Source organism: Telmatherina bonti (genome assembly GCF_933228915.1).
Source record: "Telmatherina bonti genome assembly, chromosome: 5".
Classification (NCBI taxonomy): Eukaryota; Metazoa; Chordata; class Actinopteri; order Atheriniformes; family Telmatherinidae; genus Telmatherina; species Telmatherina bonti.
Window position 1 is genome coordinate 21,064,347 of NC_136623.1, and position 22,639 is coordinate 21,086,985.

General features: G+C 38.3%; 2 protein-coding genes across 2 annotated transcripts in view; one reads left to right on the forward strand and one right to left on the reverse strand.

Annotated features, from left to right (window-relative positions):
• adam22 (ADAM metallopeptidase domain 22) overlaps positions 1–22,639 on the reverse strand; it is a gene marked incomplete at its 5' end in the record, with an annotated part of 63,896 nt that overhangs the window by 7,693 nt on the left and 33,564 nt on the right. Inside the window, 23 exons of the mRNA XM_079240448.1 lie at positions 156–222; positions 797–897; positions 1,304–1,504; positions 2,411–2,464; positions 2,581–2,671; positions 3,483–3,594; positions 4,622–4,787; positions 5,202–5,321; positions 5,402–5,507; positions 5,611–5,674; positions 5,780–5,830; positions 5,915–5,995; positions 6,935–7,027; positions 7,230–7,301; positions 8,162–8,261; positions 11,570–11,621; positions 11,708–11,798; positions 12,605–12,689; positions 12,783–12,949; positions 14,022–14,093; positions 15,119–15,193; positions 15,750–15,826; positions 15,981–16,047. Of these exons, the coding sequence (XP_079096574.1) occupies positions 156–222; positions 797–897; positions 1,304–1,504; positions 2,411–2,464; positions 2,581–2,671; positions 3,483–3,594; positions 4,622–4,787; positions 5,202–5,321; positions 5,402–5,507; positions 5,611–5,674; positions 5,780–5,830; positions 5,915–5,995; positions 6,935–7,027; positions 7,230–7,301; positions 8,162–8,261; positions 11,570–11,621; positions 11,708–11,798; positions 12,605–12,689; positions 12,783–12,949; positions 14,022–14,093; positions 15,119–15,193; positions 15,750–15,826; positions 15,981–16,047 (2,165 nt within the window). The remainder of the gene's footprint in view (positions 1–155; positions 223–796; positions 898–1,303; positions 1,505–2,410; positions 2,465–2,580; positions 2,672–3,482; positions 3,595–4,621; positions 4,788–5,201; positions 5,322–5,401; positions 5,508–5,610; positions 5,675–5,779; positions 5,831–5,914; positions 5,996–6,934; positions 7,028–7,229; positions 7,302–8,161; positions 8,262–11,569; positions 11,622–11,707; positions 11,799–12,604; positions 12,690–12,782; positions 12,950–14,021; positions 14,094–15,118; positions 15,194–15,749; positions 15,827–15,980; positions 16,048–22,639) is intronic.
• cldn12 (claudin 12) lies at positions 16,431–20,876 on the forward strand. The gene is made up of 3 exons (XM_079240454.1): positions 16,431–16,536; positions 18,601–18,868; positions 18,955–20,876. Exons 2-3 carry the CDS (start codon positions 18,650–18,652, stop codon positions 19,783–19,785), a joined length of 1,050 nt encoding a protein of 349 aa, XP_079096580.1. The 5' UTR covers positions 16,431–16,536; positions 18,601–18,649; the 3' UTR covers positions 19,786–20,876.

The following is a 22,639-nucleotide window of genomic DNA, read 5'->3' on the forward strand; positions in this document are numbered from 1 at the left end:
AGGCTGGTTAATGCTTTGTTTTGGTCCTTTCATGAGATTTGTTGACATAAAAAATGTAATATAAAAAATAATGTGAGGCGTATCCCTGAAAATGCCTGACAACTTGTCAGTTATGTGCAAACATTGTGTGAAATATGATACCACGAGAAACTTACTCTGTGGAGTTAGAACGTGCACGAAACTTCTTCCCTTTCAGCTTCTTCCGATTCCCGCTCAGATTTCCTGGAGTAAAAGATGGTAAATGGGTAGAAAAATGAAGAAAGGCCTGTGCACTGAGACAATGATGCAAAAACTATAAATAACCTCTAAAACCAAATGTTAAAATCTGACTTATTGTTTTGGTGGTTCACTTTGCAACTTTCCAACAACCCCTCAGTGGGAGGTGCATAATATCAGTGTGTGCTCCTCTATTACTACTTTTGACCTGATAAAAATCAAATCTTACCAATCGTCTCTGCTCCATGGAATAAGTGTGTGAGACTTTCCTTGTTTTACTTTTGGCTTGAATTTTGATTCCCCAATACTTCAAGCAGATGGCAAAACCATGGATTCATTTTTTTTTTTATTAATTTAGGACCTAAAAATGTTTCCTGCCACAATTTAAGAAACTTTGTTATACTGTAGATAAAACGGATTGTGTTGACAAGTACATGAAGTGACTTGTTTGTTTTCTCTCCCATAGATGGGCTGTCTTTTATCTGCCCCCGTTTATGCTGAGGAAATTATTTAAAATTAAGTGCTTTTGGGGGACAATTAGTTCCTCCTATGTGCTATGAGTGTTTGTCAAGGGTGTTACCTTGCCATGAGTTGCTCCGAGGTCTCCCATTTTCACAAATATCAGAGATATGCTTGGCATCTGGGATTCTTTCGCTCCAGGAGTGGGATAGGCCGTTAGATCTACACAGATACACATACAACGCACATAAAAATGGTCTGATGAGCTTCATCTCCCCAAGAAACGGCAGCCATTTTTTGTTTTCGTGTGGAAGACTGATGTACTTGTAAGAGACACTGACAATGCCATGACAACTCAACTCATATAAGCAGTGACACTATCATGACAATCAAATATGACATGATGTGAGGAGTCGAGAATAAACGGCATCAGTTGCAAAAATGTTCACACGTGTGGCAACATTTTCAGTAAATATTCAGTGAAAGACACTGAATGAAAGCCGTGACAGTTGCAAAAGCAATGGGTTGAGTGAGATCTACATCAGTGATTTACCGAACGCAAAACACCCATGCTTACATCATACACACGATTGCCAGCAAATGAATAAGTGATGATGAGATGGCACACCTGAAGCCAAACACTGAGATGTTCTGAGAAATGGATGGGATGGAGGGAGTGAAGGACAAGGTGCAAATCTGCAGGTGCGACAGACAGGCTGACCTCTTCTTTGAGCTGCAGCCGGAGTTTGTGCTGACGCCGGGAGGCATGTCACTATAAAATGAATCAGCTTCCCCAGGTTTGGTGACGTAGTCACCTGGGGGGATTTGTCTGGAAATACAGAGGAATGCTTTCAGATGCTATAGAAAATAAAATCACTGCAGAAAAAGCCCCCCCCCCTGCAAATACAGTTGTTAACCACAAATTTATGACATGGACAAAATATTGTTTGTTTGCATCATGACAAGTATGTTTTCTGTTTTATTTAGTGCACTCAACACTACTTAATAGGTCTGCTTGTATTAGATTATTCATTAAAAAAGAAAAAGAAAAAAAAACACTTGTCTTACATCTGGACTCATCCAGATGCAGCACATGGTTGACTTTCTAAATATCATCTTGAGTAAATGTTAGTAAAACACTAACACTTGTAGGACTTCGGCTCTAGAGACTAGAGTTGCCCACCCCTGCTATAAAATATACCTTAGACCAATGCTTGTTAATTCAATTCCATGAGGGTTGCAGCCCTGGGTGTTTTCATTGTATTCCTGCACCAACACACCTGACTTAACTGAGTCATTGTGCAGAGTTTCATAGGTTGTTGGATCCATTTAGTTTGGGTCAGGTGTGTTGAAGCAGGGATACAAAAAAAAAAAAAAAAAAAAAAAAAAAAAAAACTCTGGCCCTCGAGGACCAGGATTGAAGATCCCTGCTATAGACGAAACAAACATTCTTCTCCTTGAATGCAATCTCAAAAACGGGAAGATACGGTATATTCTACTCGTAACAGACATATAGTAGTAGAAACCTTTGTGAAATTTATGAACAGGTCTGCTGCTTTCTAAATCTTTTCACAAGTATTCTTAACTATGAATTTGGAGTTCAACAACAAACTAAAGCAAAAATAAAACAAGGACATATTAGTGAGAAAGATCTTACTTTCAACACACATTCAAAGCTAAAGTTTTATCATGCCTATTTGAAATATAATGCAAAAACGATTTAAAGTAAGCAAACCGGCAGAATCTTCTGTGAACCTCTGACTCGACGTAACGTCTTTTCTTGTAGCTCCTGTAAAGAAGAACAGAATTCTCATCCAAGGTAATCTGTCATTTATTTAATTCCTTCTAAATCTTTTGTGCACAAGCAAGCATCAGTCACCCAGCCATTCATGCATGCACACTCACTTATAGCACCAGGCTGTAACGGCCAGAATTAGGGCGAGGAAGAGGATTGAGCCAGCAAAGGCCCCAATGATGATGTTGGTGCTGGTGATACCTGAGACAGAAGAACAAAAGAAGAGAGGAGAGTGGGGAACCAAATGTGCGTTAATTGAATGTGTTTCCATGTCCTGAGTCATGGATACATGGGGGGGATGCACAGACCACAAAACACTGCAGCAGAACACAAAAACACAGTACATGTAGCAGGAAAAGTCTGAAAGGAGGAAAAGGGGAATTAAATTGAGAACCCCGAAACTACCTTCAATTTTCAGCACTATTCTAAGGGAAACGTGTGCCTGAGCTTTCCATTAAGATTATCATAAAAAAAACTTTTTTTTAAAAAAAACAAAAACAAAAAACAAAAATCAGTTTAATGAGGGCTATGATTTACCCACTGTGTTAAACGGAAGCTGGTGTCAGAAAGGAGGAGGCTGGGAAATGACATCAGACAAGACAAATACAGTGAAAAAGGAACCCAAATCTGACCTCAAGTCACTCCGTCAAAGACATCAGCCTGTCAACAAAGAATGAGTGTGAAAATAATGACAAACAAAAAGAATGACATGCATGGTTCAGTGAATACAAATGCAGCTGGTTTAATGAACAGACATGAGCCCAACATATAAGCTTAAAGAAAAACAAAAATGCAACAAATTACAAAGAGCAGGTTGAAGTATTTGTGGACTGGTGAGAGGAAGGAAGGGAGATAAATTGAAATAGTGGAGGAAATTAAGAGGTTTGGACAGAGTAAAGTGATGGATTGCAAACCTAAATATTGATAGGAGGAATTAAAGGGAAAAAAGAAATCCAGAAAATAGAAAACAAAGATAGGTTTGAGAGGTAACGGGTAATACTGAAAGCTGTACCTGAGACAGGTGCAATGGCTCCCAGGACAGGATGACTAAACGGAGACATGGAGCTACAGTCCTCTCCTGTCCAGCCCAGGTAACAAACACACTTCAGCTCATTACTGCACACCTAGAGAATGAGAATTATTAAAAATTAAGAACAAATTGTTTCACATGCTTGTTCCTTTTTCAATGTATCAAACATTAACACAAAGAATCTTCATCCCTGTGACAAATGCATAAACAGCTTGAAGTCACCGATCCATTACATCTACTGGGTAAAGAGTGGAAATGCAGCAGCAATGAGGTAATAAATGTTGCATTTCCATCTTATCAAGCTAATTTAAAACAAAAGTCTTAAATATAATTTTGCATCCATTACAAGACTGTTATATGAGCTTGAGTCCAATGACTCAGGAACATTTCACAGCCTTAGAGCTTTAAAAAAAAAAACACACAGGGAATTATTTTTCTTAGAAAACTAAAGAGCCAGGTTGTCTAAACATGAATACAGAAGAACTGCACTGTTTTCTGTGTCACACCAGACAGATATAACAAACATACTAACAGGTAACTAAACACTGACGGAACAGACACTATCACACATCAGTTATCAATTGATTGGAAAGATGTGATTCAATCTGGCTAACATTTTTTAAAATTATTATTGTGATTATTATTTTCACAGTTTTATACCTATTTTCTTGGCCTTTCTCCACTCTGTTTTTTCCAAAATATTTAGCATATTCCCTAATAAATGACAATGGAGCACAAGCAACGTGTCTTTTACAAAAACTGTCAAGTCTGTGGTCAAGACCCCTTGAGGAGTTTTTAAATATGCATGCTGGTGATATTAGTTTGAAACTGAAAAAACAGTTTTTAAAGTAAATAGGGTTAGGTGGGATCTTTTGGATTCTTGTGTGGTATGTAAACATTTTACTGAAAAGCATTATTGCACCTTAGACAAGCAGAAGTAATAATGTAAAGGATTTTTCCTCAGGGGTTTTCTCCACAATATTTAGTAAGTAACTTAAAGTTAGGTTTTGTAAAACTAGGGAGACCTGTAGTGCTATTAAGCTTGTCTATTAATTGACTGTTAGAGTCTGTAAGACAACAAGGTTTGTGCAGATGTCCTGTCTGTGCTCAGTGCTGTGTACCCCGTGTCCAGAGCAGATGCTCTTGTCAGTTGTCCCCGGACAGGTGCTGAAGTTGAACTGTTGAATCGGGAGACACTTGTGATTGAAGCAGATGCTGTCCGCTCCGCAGGCCGTCCCATCCTCGACATATCCCAGGTCGGTGTCATCAATCAGCACATGACCACCACTGAAAGTGAATCAGTAAATGCAGCTGAATCACTCACAAAGGAGAAACACAGATTTGTATTACAGTAAATATGACCAGTTTAATTTCATATGTATTTGTGATGTTATTTTGTTACAGAGAAATTTGTGCTACTCAGACTCGCACCCTGGTTTTAATTGGGGACATAAAACACTGAGACCACTATCAATGAGGAAATTAAAGGGTTTTGGAAGAGAATTTTTTTTTCTTGGATTTGTAAATTTCATCAAGTCTTTAAATTTATGTTTACAGAGTAAAGTAAACAGCTCTGGAGTATTTAAAATGCTGGAAACGCAAAACCAAAGAATAAAAAATAAAAAGGGGTCAGAAAAATAAATGTCCCACCAGTCTGTTTTCTTTTAGATTTGGTTTAATGTTTCTGTTTTTAGTGTGTACCTGCAGTCCAGAGAAGCACTGTGTTGGGCTACAGAGAAAGACGTCAGTCCTCCTTGCAGCTCTCCCAAACGTGGAGCAGGTGAGATGTTGGAGCATAGCAGGTAGCCGCAATGAACATCCCTACAACAGGAGTTTTAGTTTCACCTGGAGAGTATAACCCAGAACAGCGCATGTGTTGGTTGAAGAAAAGGCCGACTTACTGCTTGTTACACTGGATCCATGTGTCCTTGTCCTTCCCACAGTTGCCTTTTTCCGTTCCCTCAATGTTGAGCTTTTCATAGCAGAACTTGTCAGCTGCTGTTGCCTCTGAGGAAGACGCAACGCAGCCAATTTTAAACGTAACACTTACCAACTACCAATGTTTAATAATGCATAATCTGTGCAGATGCATGAAACATAACACACTTACTCTCTCCCCAAATGTATTTGCATTGTTTGTCCTTGGTTTTGCACCTCCCGTTGAAGCAGCGACCCTACAAAGAGAAGTATGGTAAATCTTCATCAAATGTGAACAAAACCACGCAAAGCTTAAACAAAAACTTTTGCTGAACGTCTGATAAAACTGTCAAACATCTTACTTGGTCTTTTTCACAAGTGTAACCGTCCATTTTGTGGACATTTGGCGGACACTGCCAGAAAGAGAGAGCAGATTTAAAGTAAGATCAAAATTTGTTGTTTTACAATAGAAGAACATGAGAGAAGCTAATGCTCACATGACTGGAGTTGCCTGAGCAATTTTCAGGGATGTCACAGTCATTGACAGCATCTCTGCACACAACTCCCATGTACTCCACCTGCAGCACAGAAACACATCGGTCAAACACATTGCAGGAGGTTTTTGGGGTGGATTGAAGCAGCAAGTTGGGGGTGGGGGTTTTGGGGGACTCCTGCTCTAAGAGGGCTCAGAAGATAAAACTTGTTTTTCCCTTTTATTTTAAAATTTTACATAATAGGTTATTCTCCGCTTGTCTTCTCATTTACAGCTATAGTGCAGTACAATTATGTTAATCATTTTTAAGGGTCACAAAGCAAAGTTGAACAGCTTGCTACATTAATCATTTTTCAATGCTGGTCTCTTCCCTCATTATTCTAAATAGGGGAGATGGTGTAGATAAAAAGTTACATTAACAAGAACTTTTCTGGATCCACACTCTAAGTGCATTAAAACCATTAGGACTTGATGAGGAAACGTTGCATGGATTATTTATTCTATTGTGCTTTTCCTTGGACTATTGTATATATTATTTTCTTTTTATGTTGGTTGAACATTTTGCAAGCGCTACAAATAAGTACAGACGAATTAGTCTGGGACTTCCCCTCCCATGATGCTGGGCAGGACTGGTTACCTGAAAAGGCATTGTATATTAATCATATGCAGCATTTAACCAAACACTAATTCTGCATCAAGCCATCCCCTATAAGGGTCTATGACCGAAAGCTTGTTTGATTAAACTTTCAGGTTGCATAGGTTAGAGGGTGTGGATTTCTTTTCCACTGTCAAGTGTTACAAAGCAGCCAGAACTATTTTAAAGATCATCTTCTTGCTTCCACAAAAATCAGAGATGTATAAATGGTAAAAACCCAATTTAACAGGCTTTTCAGAGACTCAGTATGGGGCCCTTAGAAGTAAAGCAATAACTCCACTATGACACCCCTGCCAAAACTGTGTGTGTGCGCATGTTCGTGTGTGTGTGTGTGTGTGTGTGTGTGGACATGCTTTGGATTTTCTGTACCTGGCAGTTATTGCAGCAGAGTCCGTTGCTACAGTTGGAGCCTTTAGTCAGGGTGCAGTTCTTACAGCAGTTCTCTCCTTCTCTGGCACACTCCTAAAATATGAAGAAAACTGCTTTGAGATGTCTTTATTTATTTTAGAGTTTAGTGTCTCTGATGTTTACACTTTCTGGAGTCAAATAACCTTTATTAATGTCTGACTGATCCATCACTGTTATTTAATGTGTTTAACTCTGTATTTATTAATGGTAACTCTCTACTCGCATTCATCTGTTTGGATTCACTGCTTTAACTCACCGTTGGACTGCCACAGTCACACTCCTCCCCATGCTCCACAAAGCCATTGCCGCATTCTGCAGGTTCCAGCAACTGAGCAGAAAAAGGGCAAAAAAAATATAATAACGTAGCCTTTCTTCCAAATAAGATGCCACATTGTGGAAAATACATAAAACTCTTTATTTGACTCAAAACTGTAAGAATGTACGTAGATGTTATAAAAATTGTTTTGGGAAAATATGTTCATATCAAAGTTGATACCAACAATAAACATAACTGTTTGAAGGGCATATTGGGACATAAATAAGCAGTGCTGCTTTACGGCTGTAAGCACTCGGGAAGCAGAGACCAACAGCTCAGGGCCTTTGTTTGTTCATTTAATTTTATAATGCGGCAAATATTTTCAGTGGGTGGCAAAGCTGGACTGCAGGAAGACAAGTTTAGCAGAACTGTCCTTTTATAACTCATCAGTCTGATGTAAATGAGACTGAGCCAAAAATGTGTGTTTGCATACTGCAATGAACTTTGCAAAGTGGCGACAGTCTTCATGCAGCGATCTCAATTGTGTTTGACGGCCTCATGATCACAGCCATTCAATAAGTCAATACTGGTTCCTTTAAGGTCTTAATACAACAAAATCCATAAAAGTGATCTTTGAGAAGCAGTGTAGTGCAACTGATATATTATTTTTCCGCATGGAGCAATGGACTCCTCCTACTCTTCACTTCCAAAACACCCAGACTCTTAGTTTTATCAGACCTTTGTTCTGCCTGCAGATTCAACACTGGATATGTTGTATTTTTCCTGAAACACTACATTCCATTTACCAAGGAATATAGGTGTTTAATGATTTGCAATATTGTGTTTTAATTTTCACCTCATATAGCATTTCAGCATTTTTTGGAAATCTGCTTGTGCAGAACTTAAGTAGATGTGTGTATCGTGTGATGTACCTTAAGGGGCTTGTTGAACAGACATGCTCCTCCACCGCTGTTCAGAAAATTGTGGTACTCCTCCACATTGCAGTCCGAGAACTTCTTGGGCAGGTAGAAACTGTTAAATACAAACCACAACATGTTTAAAGGAAAAAAAATACAAAAGGAAAGAAATATGATGAATACCCTCAGACATAAACGTCAATGTGAGGATTTGCTCCTTAAAAAACCCACTAGAACGAAAAAATGTTAGTGTTTGATGCATCGTAACTCATATGAACAGTCTTTGTTGCACAAATAAACATTTTTTACTGTTGTCATTCTCTTATACAGACATGGACACATCCAACTTGTGTTGTACAACCAAGTTTCGTAATCAAATTGTGTTTGCTTTTGGTTACTTTTGAAAAATAAACAACAAAACACCCAACATATTTAAAGGTTTTAGCGCTGGTTGACCATACTCACAGTTCAGAGAAGAAACAGAAGATATGCAGCACAACAAATATGAAAAGAATCATGTGGAAACACATATGATGAATTCTAAGATGCATTTTGTTGTCACCTTATCGAACAAGCGATTAATTTTTTTACCAGTTATTGCATTATCGGTTTACAATGTGCCCCTAAAAGACCCAAATTATTCAAAAGAAATCACACATAGCTGGCAGCGTAGGCTTATACTCAAACCCATTATCATTACTGCTCTTCAATCAGAAAAAAATTTAAAGTCCATCACATGACATCCAGGTGGAGTCAAATGAAAAACTGAAAATGCTTTTTTTTAAAAAAATCTATCAATATCTTCTGTGGCCAGATCTTGGTTAAATACAGTCATTGTGCAGAAGTCTGAGTCAAATGCTGTTGCTCATCAGGACTGACAGAGGTGACAACGCAATGACAAAGACTCAGTAAGAGAGAGTCGAGGGCCGCGACAGGCTCATTCAGAAATTACACGTCTGAAAGAAGTTACACTGACGGGGGTTTACATGATCAGCCAGAGGTAACGCCGTGATGAGGGATGAAGTATACGACAATATTGCAGACACATTTCCTAAACTAGTTAAGTTCAAAGTTGTCCAGCGTCTGGGAATCTCATTTTTGGATTTTTAAATTTGTGCCAGAGCTCCTTTTTAATCAACATTTTGTAGTTGTAATCTCCTTCTGAGTACAATTAGGAGAAAAACAAATATGAAACATGCTGGAAGGATTCACGCATGGAAAGAGGTACAACTGTCTCTACCAGAAAAGACATTTTTAATATAGCTTTAATATATGTTGTCTGCATCAAAATATACACAATGTTGGGATCAAAATGTGTATTATATCATTTCATAAGAATGACTTTTAGCAAATATAATAAAAGTTCAGAAAAGAGCAGAAGCATTTCCAGAAAAATGTTCACTTTCTTCATGGTGTGCTCGTCATCCCTCTAGTGGATAATAGGAGTCACAGCTACATCTAACATGAGACTGAACTATATGCTGTTCGGTATGCCTCTGTGGATCAGGTCACGGTAATGTTGATATTTAAAGAGAAGATATTTGGACTTCTTGAAAACATTTCATCCTTCATGCGCAACCAATTTCACATCTGGATGAAACCTTAGAGGAAACCTTAGTGGCTCTCCAGTCTACCATAAAGTAAGTCCAGTTGTCTTCTCTTTAACAATAAGGATCATGGTGAACCACAGTCAGACATCCCTGCAACATAGTAAACTTTTGATGTATCCATGACCAAGTGTAATTTAGGATATTTGATCAAAGTTTTTGAATGGTATATACTTCAAAATACACATTTTGACCTGGTTTGTTCAGGGGAATGTGTTCTCTCATGACAAGATATTAGAAATGAAAATACCAAGGAATACAAAAAACATGAACATGTAAGTCATTTAAAATCCTAACTCAGGTGTAGTTAGGATTTACAGATCTGGAAAAAAAAAAGTAGGTTAACAATAAAAAGCTGCCACATGTGCACTCCGTAGGAGTACACATGCTGAATATATGCATAACGACAAATCCACTTAGACAACCACTTAGGTACAGAAACACACATACCAGCAACACCCTGTGGAAACAATGCAGAAATTGTTCATGTTCAGGTTAAGTAAATCAGGCATGCATGTGCTGAGAGACAAAACAAACATCCATCAGGGTAAAATGAGATCATTGAATACAAATGTCTGAAATACCATTTATTTGATTTGGAGGAATAAAAATTGTGGTTTGGTCCATTCACAGATGACAGGTTGAAAGGAGGACCTGTCCTCTGTAATGTGGCCTTGTTATCTAAGAACAGCTTTCCTATGGTTTCCGAGTAGAGCGGGATCTCGATGTGGCATGTTTGGGAGAATACTGTTGTAAGCCTGAGATGAAGTTAGGGATAAGATGAGAATGACATTGCAGACTGTATCAATCGGTAGATATGGACACAAAGAAGTGATGAAATGTTCAAACTTTTAAAGGATAGAAAAGAGGGAACATTTCAAGAATCAGAAAAACTAAATAAAGTTGTCTTTGTTGGTCAGCCAGAACGTTGGCAAAGACATTAAGAAAATGTGGAACTGTACAACAACGAGATCATGAAAAATACAGCCGGTGGATTACAAAACAGGACTTCAAACTGTATTTGTTCAGATCATCTTAATAAAAAGAGAAGATGGGGCCACAGTGGTTGTGGTGCTGCTGGATGACATGGAAAAGGTTGTGATGATCGACAACCCCCCTCTGAGGCAGCCAGTTGCTTTAATACCAGCACAAGCAATGCTGTAGCAAGCTTCTGCTCACCTGCTGTCCCATTCGGGATAGAGGGGGGAATGCAAGAAGTATTTAAGAAGAGGGGTATACACTCACAAAACACACAGCAATCAAGACTCGTACTGACAAATACACGCTTACACACACACACACACACACACACACACACACACACACACACACACACACACACACACACACACACACACACACACATCCATATGTTAACAGTGCCAAGCAAGCTTGTACAGCATAGAGACACATTTTAAGACAATATCATGATTACTGACACATAAACAGGCGGATTATCCTACTAAGCAAGATATTATTTACATTACTGCTTAAAAAAAAAAAAACAACTAAAGTTATATAAAGTATGCAAATGTCAAATATACCAAGACTGACACCTAGTGGTAAGTTATAAATCTACAATAACACTCCAGCAGATGTCCGCTATTTGTTCAGGTATAAAAATAAATATATGCATGAATTTAGAAGACAAGAGAGAACAAGCTATTAATGTGTGAGTAGCACTGAATCCAAGAAGATAGTTATCAGAATTAGTTACAAAGCTATGCGGATGCAGCTAAACGGAGTCACCAGCATCTGTGAAAGAGCTGACTGGTTGGGAGATGAGGGGAAGAGATGAACATTTAATCTAACTTACCCAATATCATCCATGATGCAGCCTGCCCATTGGTCGTCACACTTGCATTCACCTGGAAAAAGACAAATTGTATTTAAGATGAGGCTTTAAGGTAAGTTTAGGATGAATATAAGAGGTTAATCGTGTTTAGCAGCGCACCATTGAGGATCCTCTTCTTGTCAGAGAAAATGCCGATGTTCTGTCCCAGAGATTGAGCGAGGGTGATGGCCATTTCATTTGTTTTACCGTACTGAGAGGATTAAAACAAAAAACCAAAAAAAATAAGGACATATATCAGATCACTTTGAAAAAAAAATCAAAAGTGGAATTGGGGAAAAAGTTATGAAGACATTGATCTTCAAAGCCCAAAAATATTTTGTTTAATTGGACTAAAAGCTGAAAAACTTTAACTAAAACAAATACCATACATACATGAACGACGCAGACATTTAGAGAAAACAATATTCTGATGGTGAGCAGGATGGGTTTGAAATGACCAAAAGACGTGGGTTCAACAACCATTGCCATTTTTCTATATCTAATGATGTTTTTAACCCTGTAGAATAAGAAAAATATGCTCTCTTAAATCTACTTTCTTTTTGGGGTGCATTATTCCTTCTGCTCCATCCTGTTACTTTCCCCTTCACACACTGTCAAATTCCTCTGCTTTGGTTCAGTTATTTTCCACACTCTAGGAGCATAACAATCCTTATCCTTATTCATTATAAGTCAGTTTCTATGTCACTCTGCCTTTCAGAGGATGTTTCATGCAACACTCATGCTCCCCTTCTCCACTGAATTGTTCGAGCCATCTTATATAGTCTCCATCCGATATCTAAACTCAACACAACCAGCCTGTAGACTTGTTGTCCTCTTTCCTACATATATTCAAGCGAGTACTCTGCTATATTATTTCATCACCACAATCATATGATCAGGTAGGTGCATCAATAAATATCAGTCTTTCCAATTTGATCTCCTCACTGAAAACAACACCACATGATGATGGGGGGGGTTGTAGCTTTCTGAGTCGCTTCTTTGTGATTCAACTCTCACCTCATTAACTCCCCCTCCTTTTGTGAGAGAGCAAACTCCTCCCATATAAGAGGCTCCACCCCAGTTGCTATAAAACTGATTGCCTCTGGGGGGAAAAAACAGAAAAGTTATGTTATGTTCAATAAAAAGACATTGTGCTGATAAAACATCATTTTCACCGAGTTAAAACAAGACTTACGAGAATAAGTGAACTGAGTCACATTTCTCCTTGATGAAGTCTTTTCTGTACTTCATGAACTCCTTGAGGGTCACCATAGGGTCATTATCGATGTTAAACTTGTTGTCAGCTGACCAGGTTTCCATGGCAACAAGCACAATCCGCGTATTAAGTTGTTCCCTGAAAATCTGGGCAATAAACATAAATTCAAAGTTAACTTCTGTAAGTTGTAAAGCTTCAGCTTCAAAGTTCCTGTGCAATTGAAAGCACAAAAGAAAATACAGAATGATGTGGTCTGATCATTATCACAGCGGACAAGCGTGTTTCATTCTCATTAGCATCTCCAGCTGCTCATTATGACAGAAATCAAACAGTCGGTGTGATCCTGCCACCAGGCAGCAGCACATCACAAGAGACCAGACAGTCAACAAAGGTAACTGTCTGAAGGACGAAGCAGGCAAAGGCAGATAATAATGTTTGTGTCCTGAGGCCTCAACAGATTTCTATTTTATGAAAGCAAACAGTGAGGAAATAGAAAAAGTCCCTTCAAGCAAAGTGCCAGAAGTTTCACATGAGTATGATTCATGCTCCTTCACAGTGTCTGAAAATCCATCAGAGTGGAAATATTAAAGCCTTCCAACACCAGCTGACAAGAGGGATCATGAAAAACAAAGACACGTTGCTGCTGCCATCTATTTCAAAACTGTGCTGATTATTAACATAAATATGTTACATCTCCCTTAAATATCTGATATTTAAAAAAAGGGGTATTCAGGTCCAAAATGAATGCTTGTTGACAGCAGAGGATACACAATATGTTACCTAGATATTTTTCTTTATAGTTATATATGCTGTAGCTTCTAGACATAAAGTGTAGCTAGCAATGGAAATCAATGTGTCTTTCCCAAACAGAGCCAGCTTCATATGATCATCTTCAAGGACACGACAAAAGCATGACCTTTATCAATCTATCACCTTACAGACATGACCCTGCAGCCGGTCAGATTTCAGTTACACAGCATGCACACATGGCCACCAACAATCAAACTTTAAAATATCTGTATCCGCTGGATGGCCGCTGCTGCTTCAATCCACTGAAATCTAAACATTTATATTGTAGCTGGCTGGTTAAAAGCTGCGCTGCAGCATTTAAAAGACGAAGATTGGTTAAACGAGAAGTCGGAGAAATGTGTGCTCTCTTCCAATACACGTGAGTGTTTGTGGCAAGCTTTCCAAGAAGAGGATCAATACAATTCTTACCATGTCAGCCATATTGACCACTGTCTTAGCATTGTTATTTGTGTGCCCAATGGAAAGACGATGCTTCTTATACTGGAAGAGAGAGAGCAGCAGAGGGCAAACACATGAGAGAAGGCATTATAATACAGATTCAATTCATTACAACTAGCCAACATTTGCACATTAGTTAATAGTAAGTCAGGGGTGCCTAAGTTTGGTCCTCAAGATCTACTATCCTGCAACATGTAGATGCAACACACCTGAATCAAATGAATGTCTCATTATCAGGCCTCTGCAGAACTGAATGGTATGCAGATGAGAAAATTCAGACATTTGAGTTTGATATGTTGGAGAAGGGTTACATGGGTCCTAAATGTTGCCTTTACTGCCTAATTATATTCCAGTAAATCTTAATCAGATACTTTTGGTTGAAGGTTGTTTGATGTGCATTTTATACATACAGAACCAGTCAAAAGTTTGGACACACTGTCCCATTTGATCGAATGGGAAAGTGTGCCCAAACCTTTGACTGGTACTGGATATGTTGCTTTCATTACAAAAATATCTCTTTGGATTTGTAAAATATTTGCTGCCTTCTTGACACTCATTTTAACTTAAACTGAAAATCTAAAAAATAGAGGACAACCTGATCAGTAGTTGCTTGCTGAACTGATTTTTGTACAAAGCCTTGAACTGAGGATTATCACTTGCTGCATTATTCACAAGTTTTGCTTTGTTTCTGATCTCAACCAGTTAGAATTAATGGACACAAGTTGTGTCATACAACAACACGTCTGCAGCCATGGATTCTTTCTCTCTCTTCTCTGCTGGTGTCCCCAAGTTGTATTGATACCTTGTCTGAGTGGAATGCAGGACATATCCTCCAAGATAATAACACATCAACAATGACAATTTATTCCAAAGGTGGAAAATGATCAAAGTATGATAATCTGTTTATATAATTTATCTTAATTTCTGATTTGTTCAAACTTTAACTGTATGATCAGACACATGCATTTTTGGTTTTAGGGTCATACATATTGAAGGACTAGTTATTTTTTCTTAGTTTAACAGAATACAACAACAACATAACATTTTATAGAGTAGTTCAAACTTACCATTAAATGATCATTGATCACCATTAACTCAATGTATTTGGTCTCATCTTCTACACTTCGTGACATATGTGGAGCCTGAGAAAAGACAACAGTTTTAACATTTTTAGTCTGCGTGGTATGGATGCTCTTTTTATTGTTTTCTCCAGTTAAGACTTAATATCAAGGAGAACCTCAAAACAGAAAAATAAACAAACAAAAAAAAAGACCATATCATGTTTCCTGGATGAACTGAACAAAGACCAAAACCCCCCAAAAAACTCAACAATAAAAACTTTGCAAAGCTTAACCAGATTTGTTTGTTTGCCCAGTTTTAAAAAAAATATGAAAACGGTTTGGAGAACTAAAAAGAGCCGACTACCTCTGAAAACGCAAGGCTTGTGAGAGCTTCTACTCATAGGATGAATATTTAATGAGAAATGGGGAAATAGAAGTTGGAAAGCTGTTGTGTGGGAGGAGAGCAAAAAAAACCACTCATTGCCTTTGTAAATTACCTGAAACATATACTGGTATGTAAGGAAAAGTGTGTGATCAGGTTTTAACATACATCATCAACGTGATTTTTATGAGGATGATTTTCTGACAAAAAGTCAATATAATAGAAGAATGTGTGATGCCAGCAAGAAATGCACACCTGTCTCTTTTTTCTCCAGTGAACAACTTTTGATCCTGGAAATGGAGGGCTCGGGAAAGGCGGCTCTGGTAAATCACCTATTTTTAAAAAAAAAAAAACCACATGAAATGCAATTTTCAGAAACACATTCTGTTTTTATCAGGAACTACTGAAACAAAACAAAACACTTCGTGTGCTTCTACAAATGTAAATTACATATTAAATTCTTCAAGTATGCAGCTGGGATCTCACCTCTGAGAAGATTGCTTAGTCCTTGTGGTCCAGCAGATTTGTATATCATATGTGTGTGAATGTCACCCTGAAATATAAGAAGAATTTGATTAGTGAGTTTATGAAAGAACAACATCAAAGTAATAGCAATTCCATTTTTCTTTTTAAATATTTTGACACTATTTATTTTCTCACTTTATACCATTTGATATCTGTGATTATCTCTTGGTATAGCCTTTACTTTTTTCTTTACTTTTTTTCCTCTTTTCTTTTCTTAAGTGTTTTAGATTTCTGGTTTAAACATCTAGAGTATATTTGTTTTTTCAGACTATTTAATTGATTTCGCGATCTTCACAAACATGTTTTGTATTAAAGTCACGCTTTCTAAAGTCAGAAATGAAAGAGTTAACAACCTGCAAGACAGCGCTGAGGGCAGAGACTGGAGAAGTCTCATCCTGTTTACGCTCCGACCTACTGTAAGTGGTTCCTTTAGTTTTTATTCAAGCATGTACGGGAGCTCTAATCTAAAATGCCACCGCCATCGCTGTGACTGCTGATGGATATCTGCAAATAAAAGGTATCTGACACAGTACTGTTCAAAGTTATGTAGTTTAGTCTTCACTTTAAACTATCAGGAACATTAAACAGGTAGGCTTCACTAATGCTAATATTTTAGCCTTCGGCTAACTGACTAATTAGGGGAAAATTAAAAGGAACTTTGTTGTTTTGGCCTCTTTTAAACTATTCATTCTAATTTACACAAACAATAACACGCGGAAATGTGGAGTTTGTCTCCAAAATGATCCATTCAGAAGGGGAGAAAAACACCTACAAAGTTTTTAAGCTGCTGGAAGCTAATTAAACCATCGAAATAGCAGACGCGGCTACGTGACACGCCCGTGTAAGTCATAGCTTTTCGCGCATCTGTTATTACACAGTTGTGGTTAAAAACACCACAAAACTGACTTGAATAGCGTTTGTCCTGTTTGTGTGGTTATCTTACTGTTGTCACTTCTGGTTACAATAAAGACTAAGTGTCTGCACTTGGATGTGAGACGCTTTTTACAAAAATGGCTTAACAAAGCTAAATGTAATTGTTTTCCACATTCTTGTAATGAATTAAAACAATTTCAGGGTCAGAGTAAAACAAATTATGTACTCTTATAAAAAGCTGCCACAGATCAAACCATTTTGCTGACAAGTAATTGCTATACACATAATGCAATTAAAATGGCCTGTCTACGAACTAAAAAAATATTAAGGCAAAATGATAATGGATGATTTTAATGCTTTTTTTTTCTTCTTTTAAAGGACGGTAATTATCCTAAATTACTTTACTATACATTACTGTGAGTCTTGATGCAGTAAAAAATGTCCAAACAATCTTAATTTGGGCAAGATATATTAGAATGGGATTATTGTTAATTTGTCAAAAAGCTATTATTAGACATTGTTAACAGCTTCCACAGCCGACATGAAAAAATGCACTTTTAGTTTCAAAACCAGGATATGTTATGAAAAGCTTAAAACTTAACTTTACCTGTGCCTTTTTTTGCACCTTTTTGCATTTATTTGTCTTAGGATTTAGCCTTTCTGTGACATAAACATCCCCTATTCACAAAAATGGATATTCAGCTTGTTAAAAATGCCATGATGAACCTAAATCATACTGTAACCTTTACAGAGGAACTTAATTTTACTTTCTCCAAAACTATGAATGCAAGTGTACAGCTTCTAAAGTTTAAGTACCAATTGCACAACAAGTTCTGTAGTAAGGTGACTAACCACAATAAACCCAAAGAAGTGTTTGAAACATGAATCGACCACTAAATGTTCTGATTTAATCGCAGTTTGTATCTAAATTTTTTGCTCGTCATCATCCTGTTTACATTGAGACCTGATCAGATCAAGACTACACATAACACAGGCTAAGTTGTTAAGTCATTGATATTTTTATGTTGTAGTATAGCCACTACTGCGGTCAGTTTTTATATCAATAAATTTCTGAAATGAAGGAATTGCCTTTACATGATTCTGCCTAAATGTACTACATTCATGATGTAATGTCAGTGTAACATGAACATTTAGCATTTTCTGTATATTCCAACTGAAAATGAAATATCCCTAACTTTTAGTGGATTGTGTATATAATAAACTCTAAACAAACTGACTGGTATGCAGTCAAACAAATACTATTAATTAGTTTAAAATAGTTTTAACTATAACAGCGGTTTTCTTATAATAGTAGGCTGTATTGTGATGGTCAGTCACTGTCACATAAAGTCTGAGCCTCTAATTCAATTACTTATTGTTCAGCTGGAGAGATTTTGTAATGCACTGCTGTATAGACACTTATGCTGTGCAGCCTCAGCCACCAAGTCAGTCCCACTTTGTTTGCAAATGAAATGAGAGCCTTGTCTCTCAGGGACAGCAGATATTGGGTCAACTACACTGTGCTGAATAGAAATGTAGGGGGGTTGCCCATAGCTAGGTCGCCAGTGGCACACTCAGCTCACTTCAGTAGTAATGGGGCCAGTCAGATAAACTTCTATAACCACAATCTTTCTCAGAAGTTGTGTTGCATTGCTTTGCATTGCACTAAGCAGCCTGTGCTTTCTGTCTGTCTTCCATATTCATCCAGGAACAGGAACTCTCTTCGCTGCCTCAGTCCCGGTCCTCACCAACCAGCCATGTCGTGCCGGGACATCCACGCCACCAACGCTTTCGCCTTCTTTATTGCCTTTGTGTCTGTCGGCGGGATCGCCGTGGCAGCACTAATCCCGCAGTGGCGTGTAACAAGGCTCGTCACCTTCAATCGCAATGCCAAGAATATCAGTGTGTATGATGGCTTATGGGCTAAATGTGTGAAACAGGATGGATATTCTGGATGCTACTATTATGATTCTGAGGTATTACTCTGAAACATCTGCTTTACTGCTCCATGTTTTTGTTGTATTTGTGTGTCTGATTAGAAACAAATTTCTTTCATTTCCAGTGGTACTCTAAAGTGGACCAGCTGGATCTACGGCTCCTGCAGTTCTGCCTTCCTGCAGGCCTCTTGCTCAGCTCTTTAGCCCTGTTACTGTGCATGGCTGGGATGTGTAAAACCTGCTGCTGCTCAGATAAGCCCGAACCGGACATTAAAACAGTCAGATGCCTAGTGAACAGTCCGGGCTGTCACTTGATTGCTGGGATGTTCCTCTTCCTAGGCGGCGCCATTGCCATTGCGCCTTCAGTGTGGTTCCTTTTCCGTACCAAGGAGATGAACGCCAGATACGACAATATTTTCTCTGATGGTTTTGCTGTGTATGTATCAATAGGATGCTCAGGAGGACTGATGCTGGCTGCTCTGCTCATGTTCATGTGGTACTGTATGTGTAAGCGGTTGCCTTCACCTTTCTGGTTGCCACTATCCTCTATGTCTAACTCCCTGTCCACCCAGCCTCTCACTGCCAACGGATACCCTCCCTCCCCAGTTTATGGTCCGCAGCCATTCCCACCTCAGACATATCCTCCTACGGTGATGGATGCTCAGCCTTATGTGGCCTCACAGGGCTATGCACAAAGTTTGGTGGCGCCTGTTGCACCTCAGGTTTATGTGTCTCAGGTTTCTCCTCCAGATGGGTATGGATCAGAGGTTGGCGGCAACCGGGCCTACAGTTATGCACCCTCACAAAGTTATGCACCCTCACAAAGTTATGCACCCTCACAGAGTTATGCCCCTTCTCAGGGATATGCATCTAGCTATGCAGGCCACCGTTACTCCACCCGCTCACGGATGTCAGCCATAGAGATTGACATTCCTGTAGTAACCCAACCACAATGAGTAAAGAGAGACTGGTAACCTAAACAGATTAAAGGCCGTGATACTCCAAAAGGTAAACCATGGAGCACTAATTGAGCACGACAGATCAAAGGTAACAAATAACCTTTTCTCTCTCCAGGGTTGAAAAAGTTCTGTCAGACAGTTTTGTGAAAAGTGCTGAAAAGAGAAGATGAGAACCAGTCCAAACATCACTGGAGAACAATATGAAGGATGAAATTATATTTAAAATGAAGATTACCAATGCAGTGTGTTCAGACTGGCATTGTGTAAAGGAAAGAAAGCTATATTTGACAAAAGAAAAAAACAAAAAACTGAACCAGCTACTGTGCACCACTATTTTGCCAGCAGGTGAGGACCACTAACTAAGAGTTTGCCACTTGCTGAAAGGAAACGATGACCAATCTAACAGCTATAAGCAATTACTAACTTGTTAATATTCATTTTCCTTAAGGTATTTTGAATCCTTACGCTTGACTTTAAAAATCTATATTTTTCTGTTATATTCACTGTTTGACACCTTACTTTATTAATCCCATGATTGCTATGGAGACGAGCTGTTGGCACTACTGAAAACAAAGTTTGACTAGCATCCACTTTAGATTCTGTGGTCCTTCATGGACATCTACTGGGCGATTGACCCTTTTGTACTTTTTATGTTTGTCTAACGTAATTCATTAATGTCACAGTGGCCTGTGAAGAGCAGCTGTTATGTTTTTTATGCACTAATGATGTGAACACTATGCCAGGTAATCTGATTTTATTAACTGATTTTATTAACACTGAGTTGTTTTTTTCACATTTGACCTAATATGTCCCAGCAGGTGGATAAAAAACCTGTTAGACAGGAATAAACTGAGGTAGAGATGCAGTTTTGATTACAGTGTGGGGACACATTGTAATTATTAAATGTAGTGTCAAAAACAGAGAAGTGGGCTATAATGGGGGTGTTTTATCTCCACTCCACACAGTCTGTCAGCCAAATGTAAGTTTGTTGCCTTCTGTGTGTTTGCTTATTGAATATTGGTCACTACTAAAATCCATTACATTAATATGTATTGTTGAAGTCAGTGAAATGGTAAAATGTTTTTCTACCCTGTCATATTTTTGTTTTTAATAAAACATAAATCACAATTAATGCATGTGCCTTCTTATACAATGTGCTGGTCAAAGAATGTCAAAGTGAATAACTATTACAGTGACAAAAATAATGGACCGCCTATCCCATGCACACTGTAAGATGTCATAATATCCACATTATCAACCCCTCTTGAAAAATTGGTATAAAATGAAAAACACTGTTCATCTCATGACAAAGCAATGACTTAATGAGATTCTCTGGGTCCCAACATGAACACACACAATGGAAATATCCTGTCTCCCCCAGCACAACAATGCACCCCCATTACACTACAAAAAGAGTTCGGGAATAATTCTAGGAGTTAGCATATTAAATCCAGTCAAGCAGCTAGAGGTGCTGAAACCTGAATTACGGAGATTCCATCTTGCCATCTGCATGACCAAAGAGATCTACTCCCACCCTGGGACCAAACACCAGAACAAACTGGTTAGGAAATCCTGTATTTGGTGATGATAACTTGATGGGACAGAGATGAGATGACAACTTTAAGCAGGTGGTTTTAATACTATAGCTGCTTTGTGCAATGAAGATGAAAAACTGGAACTAATATCTAATATAATGTAATAATAATGTGAGGAAAGATTCTTTAACCTTACAGACAAAATGCGGTTTGACACTGGTGTTAACATGTTAGTTAAAAACACATTTGCCCTGAACAATCAGGTTTTTGGGGAAATATCCATCTCTACACAGTCTCTGGATAATCTTGCGATGCATCTTTGTCTTTTTATTTAATCCAAGTTTTCAAAATTTGTGAATGTACAGCCACCAGCCTAAACTTCAGCAGACACAAACAGACCCCCTTGATGTATCCCTCCTGAGATTTGTGGTAAATGATATGATGGTAACTGAAATAAATATGTAACATATTCATTTTATTTATTGTTTTCAACACATAAACACAGCACTGACTGTCAGTGTTCTTGCAGTAGCAGCTCTGAACTTAAGGTTGTAGTTGACTGAACTGTCTTTGTTCCACAGATCATCTCTCCAGCCAGAAATCTTTGTTTAAAAATAAAATCTACACACAGCATATAGGCACGGCAGGGAGTGTGTAAGTGGTGGAGATTAGGCGGTCTGCACAGATGGCTTTCATATGTTATGCTATGAGTGGGGGGCGGGATCTGGGTTGCCATGGGAAACGGTACCTCAGACACAGACTATGAATGGTCTGAATATAAATGAATATAAAGCAGGGCGCGGTAACACGCTTTTCATTCTCACTCTCTTTGCATATGTGTGAATGAACTGCGCCATGTTCAGTTACATGAATTTGGCTCCAGGCAAGTTCATCCCATCAGCTAGAGTGTTACTCCCAGCTTGTGCTCAAGTGAAATACCTTCCACTTGGCACCTAATGTTAACACCCCCACCCTAAAACTTGCTACAACCCCCATCCAAACCCCTGTCTCTTTATCCATCAGCTCCCTACCCCCTCATGTTATTCCAAAGGACTCCTCTCATCCTGCTCCTAAAGGTCAGATCATCAAGTAAGATCAACGACTGAAGCAATAATAAAGCAGAACAATAGTGGATGTCACAAACTGGGCTTTTAGGAAATGTTTCATATAAATACTTAGATGCTTGCAGCCTAAAGCCCAAAATGGATTCATTTAAAATAGTCTCAATGCCGCCAGCTTGGTGGAATATGTAAAAGTCTATGCATGGATTAATATTAGTTTTAAAAAAAGTATATTTATATCAAGATGAATGTTAA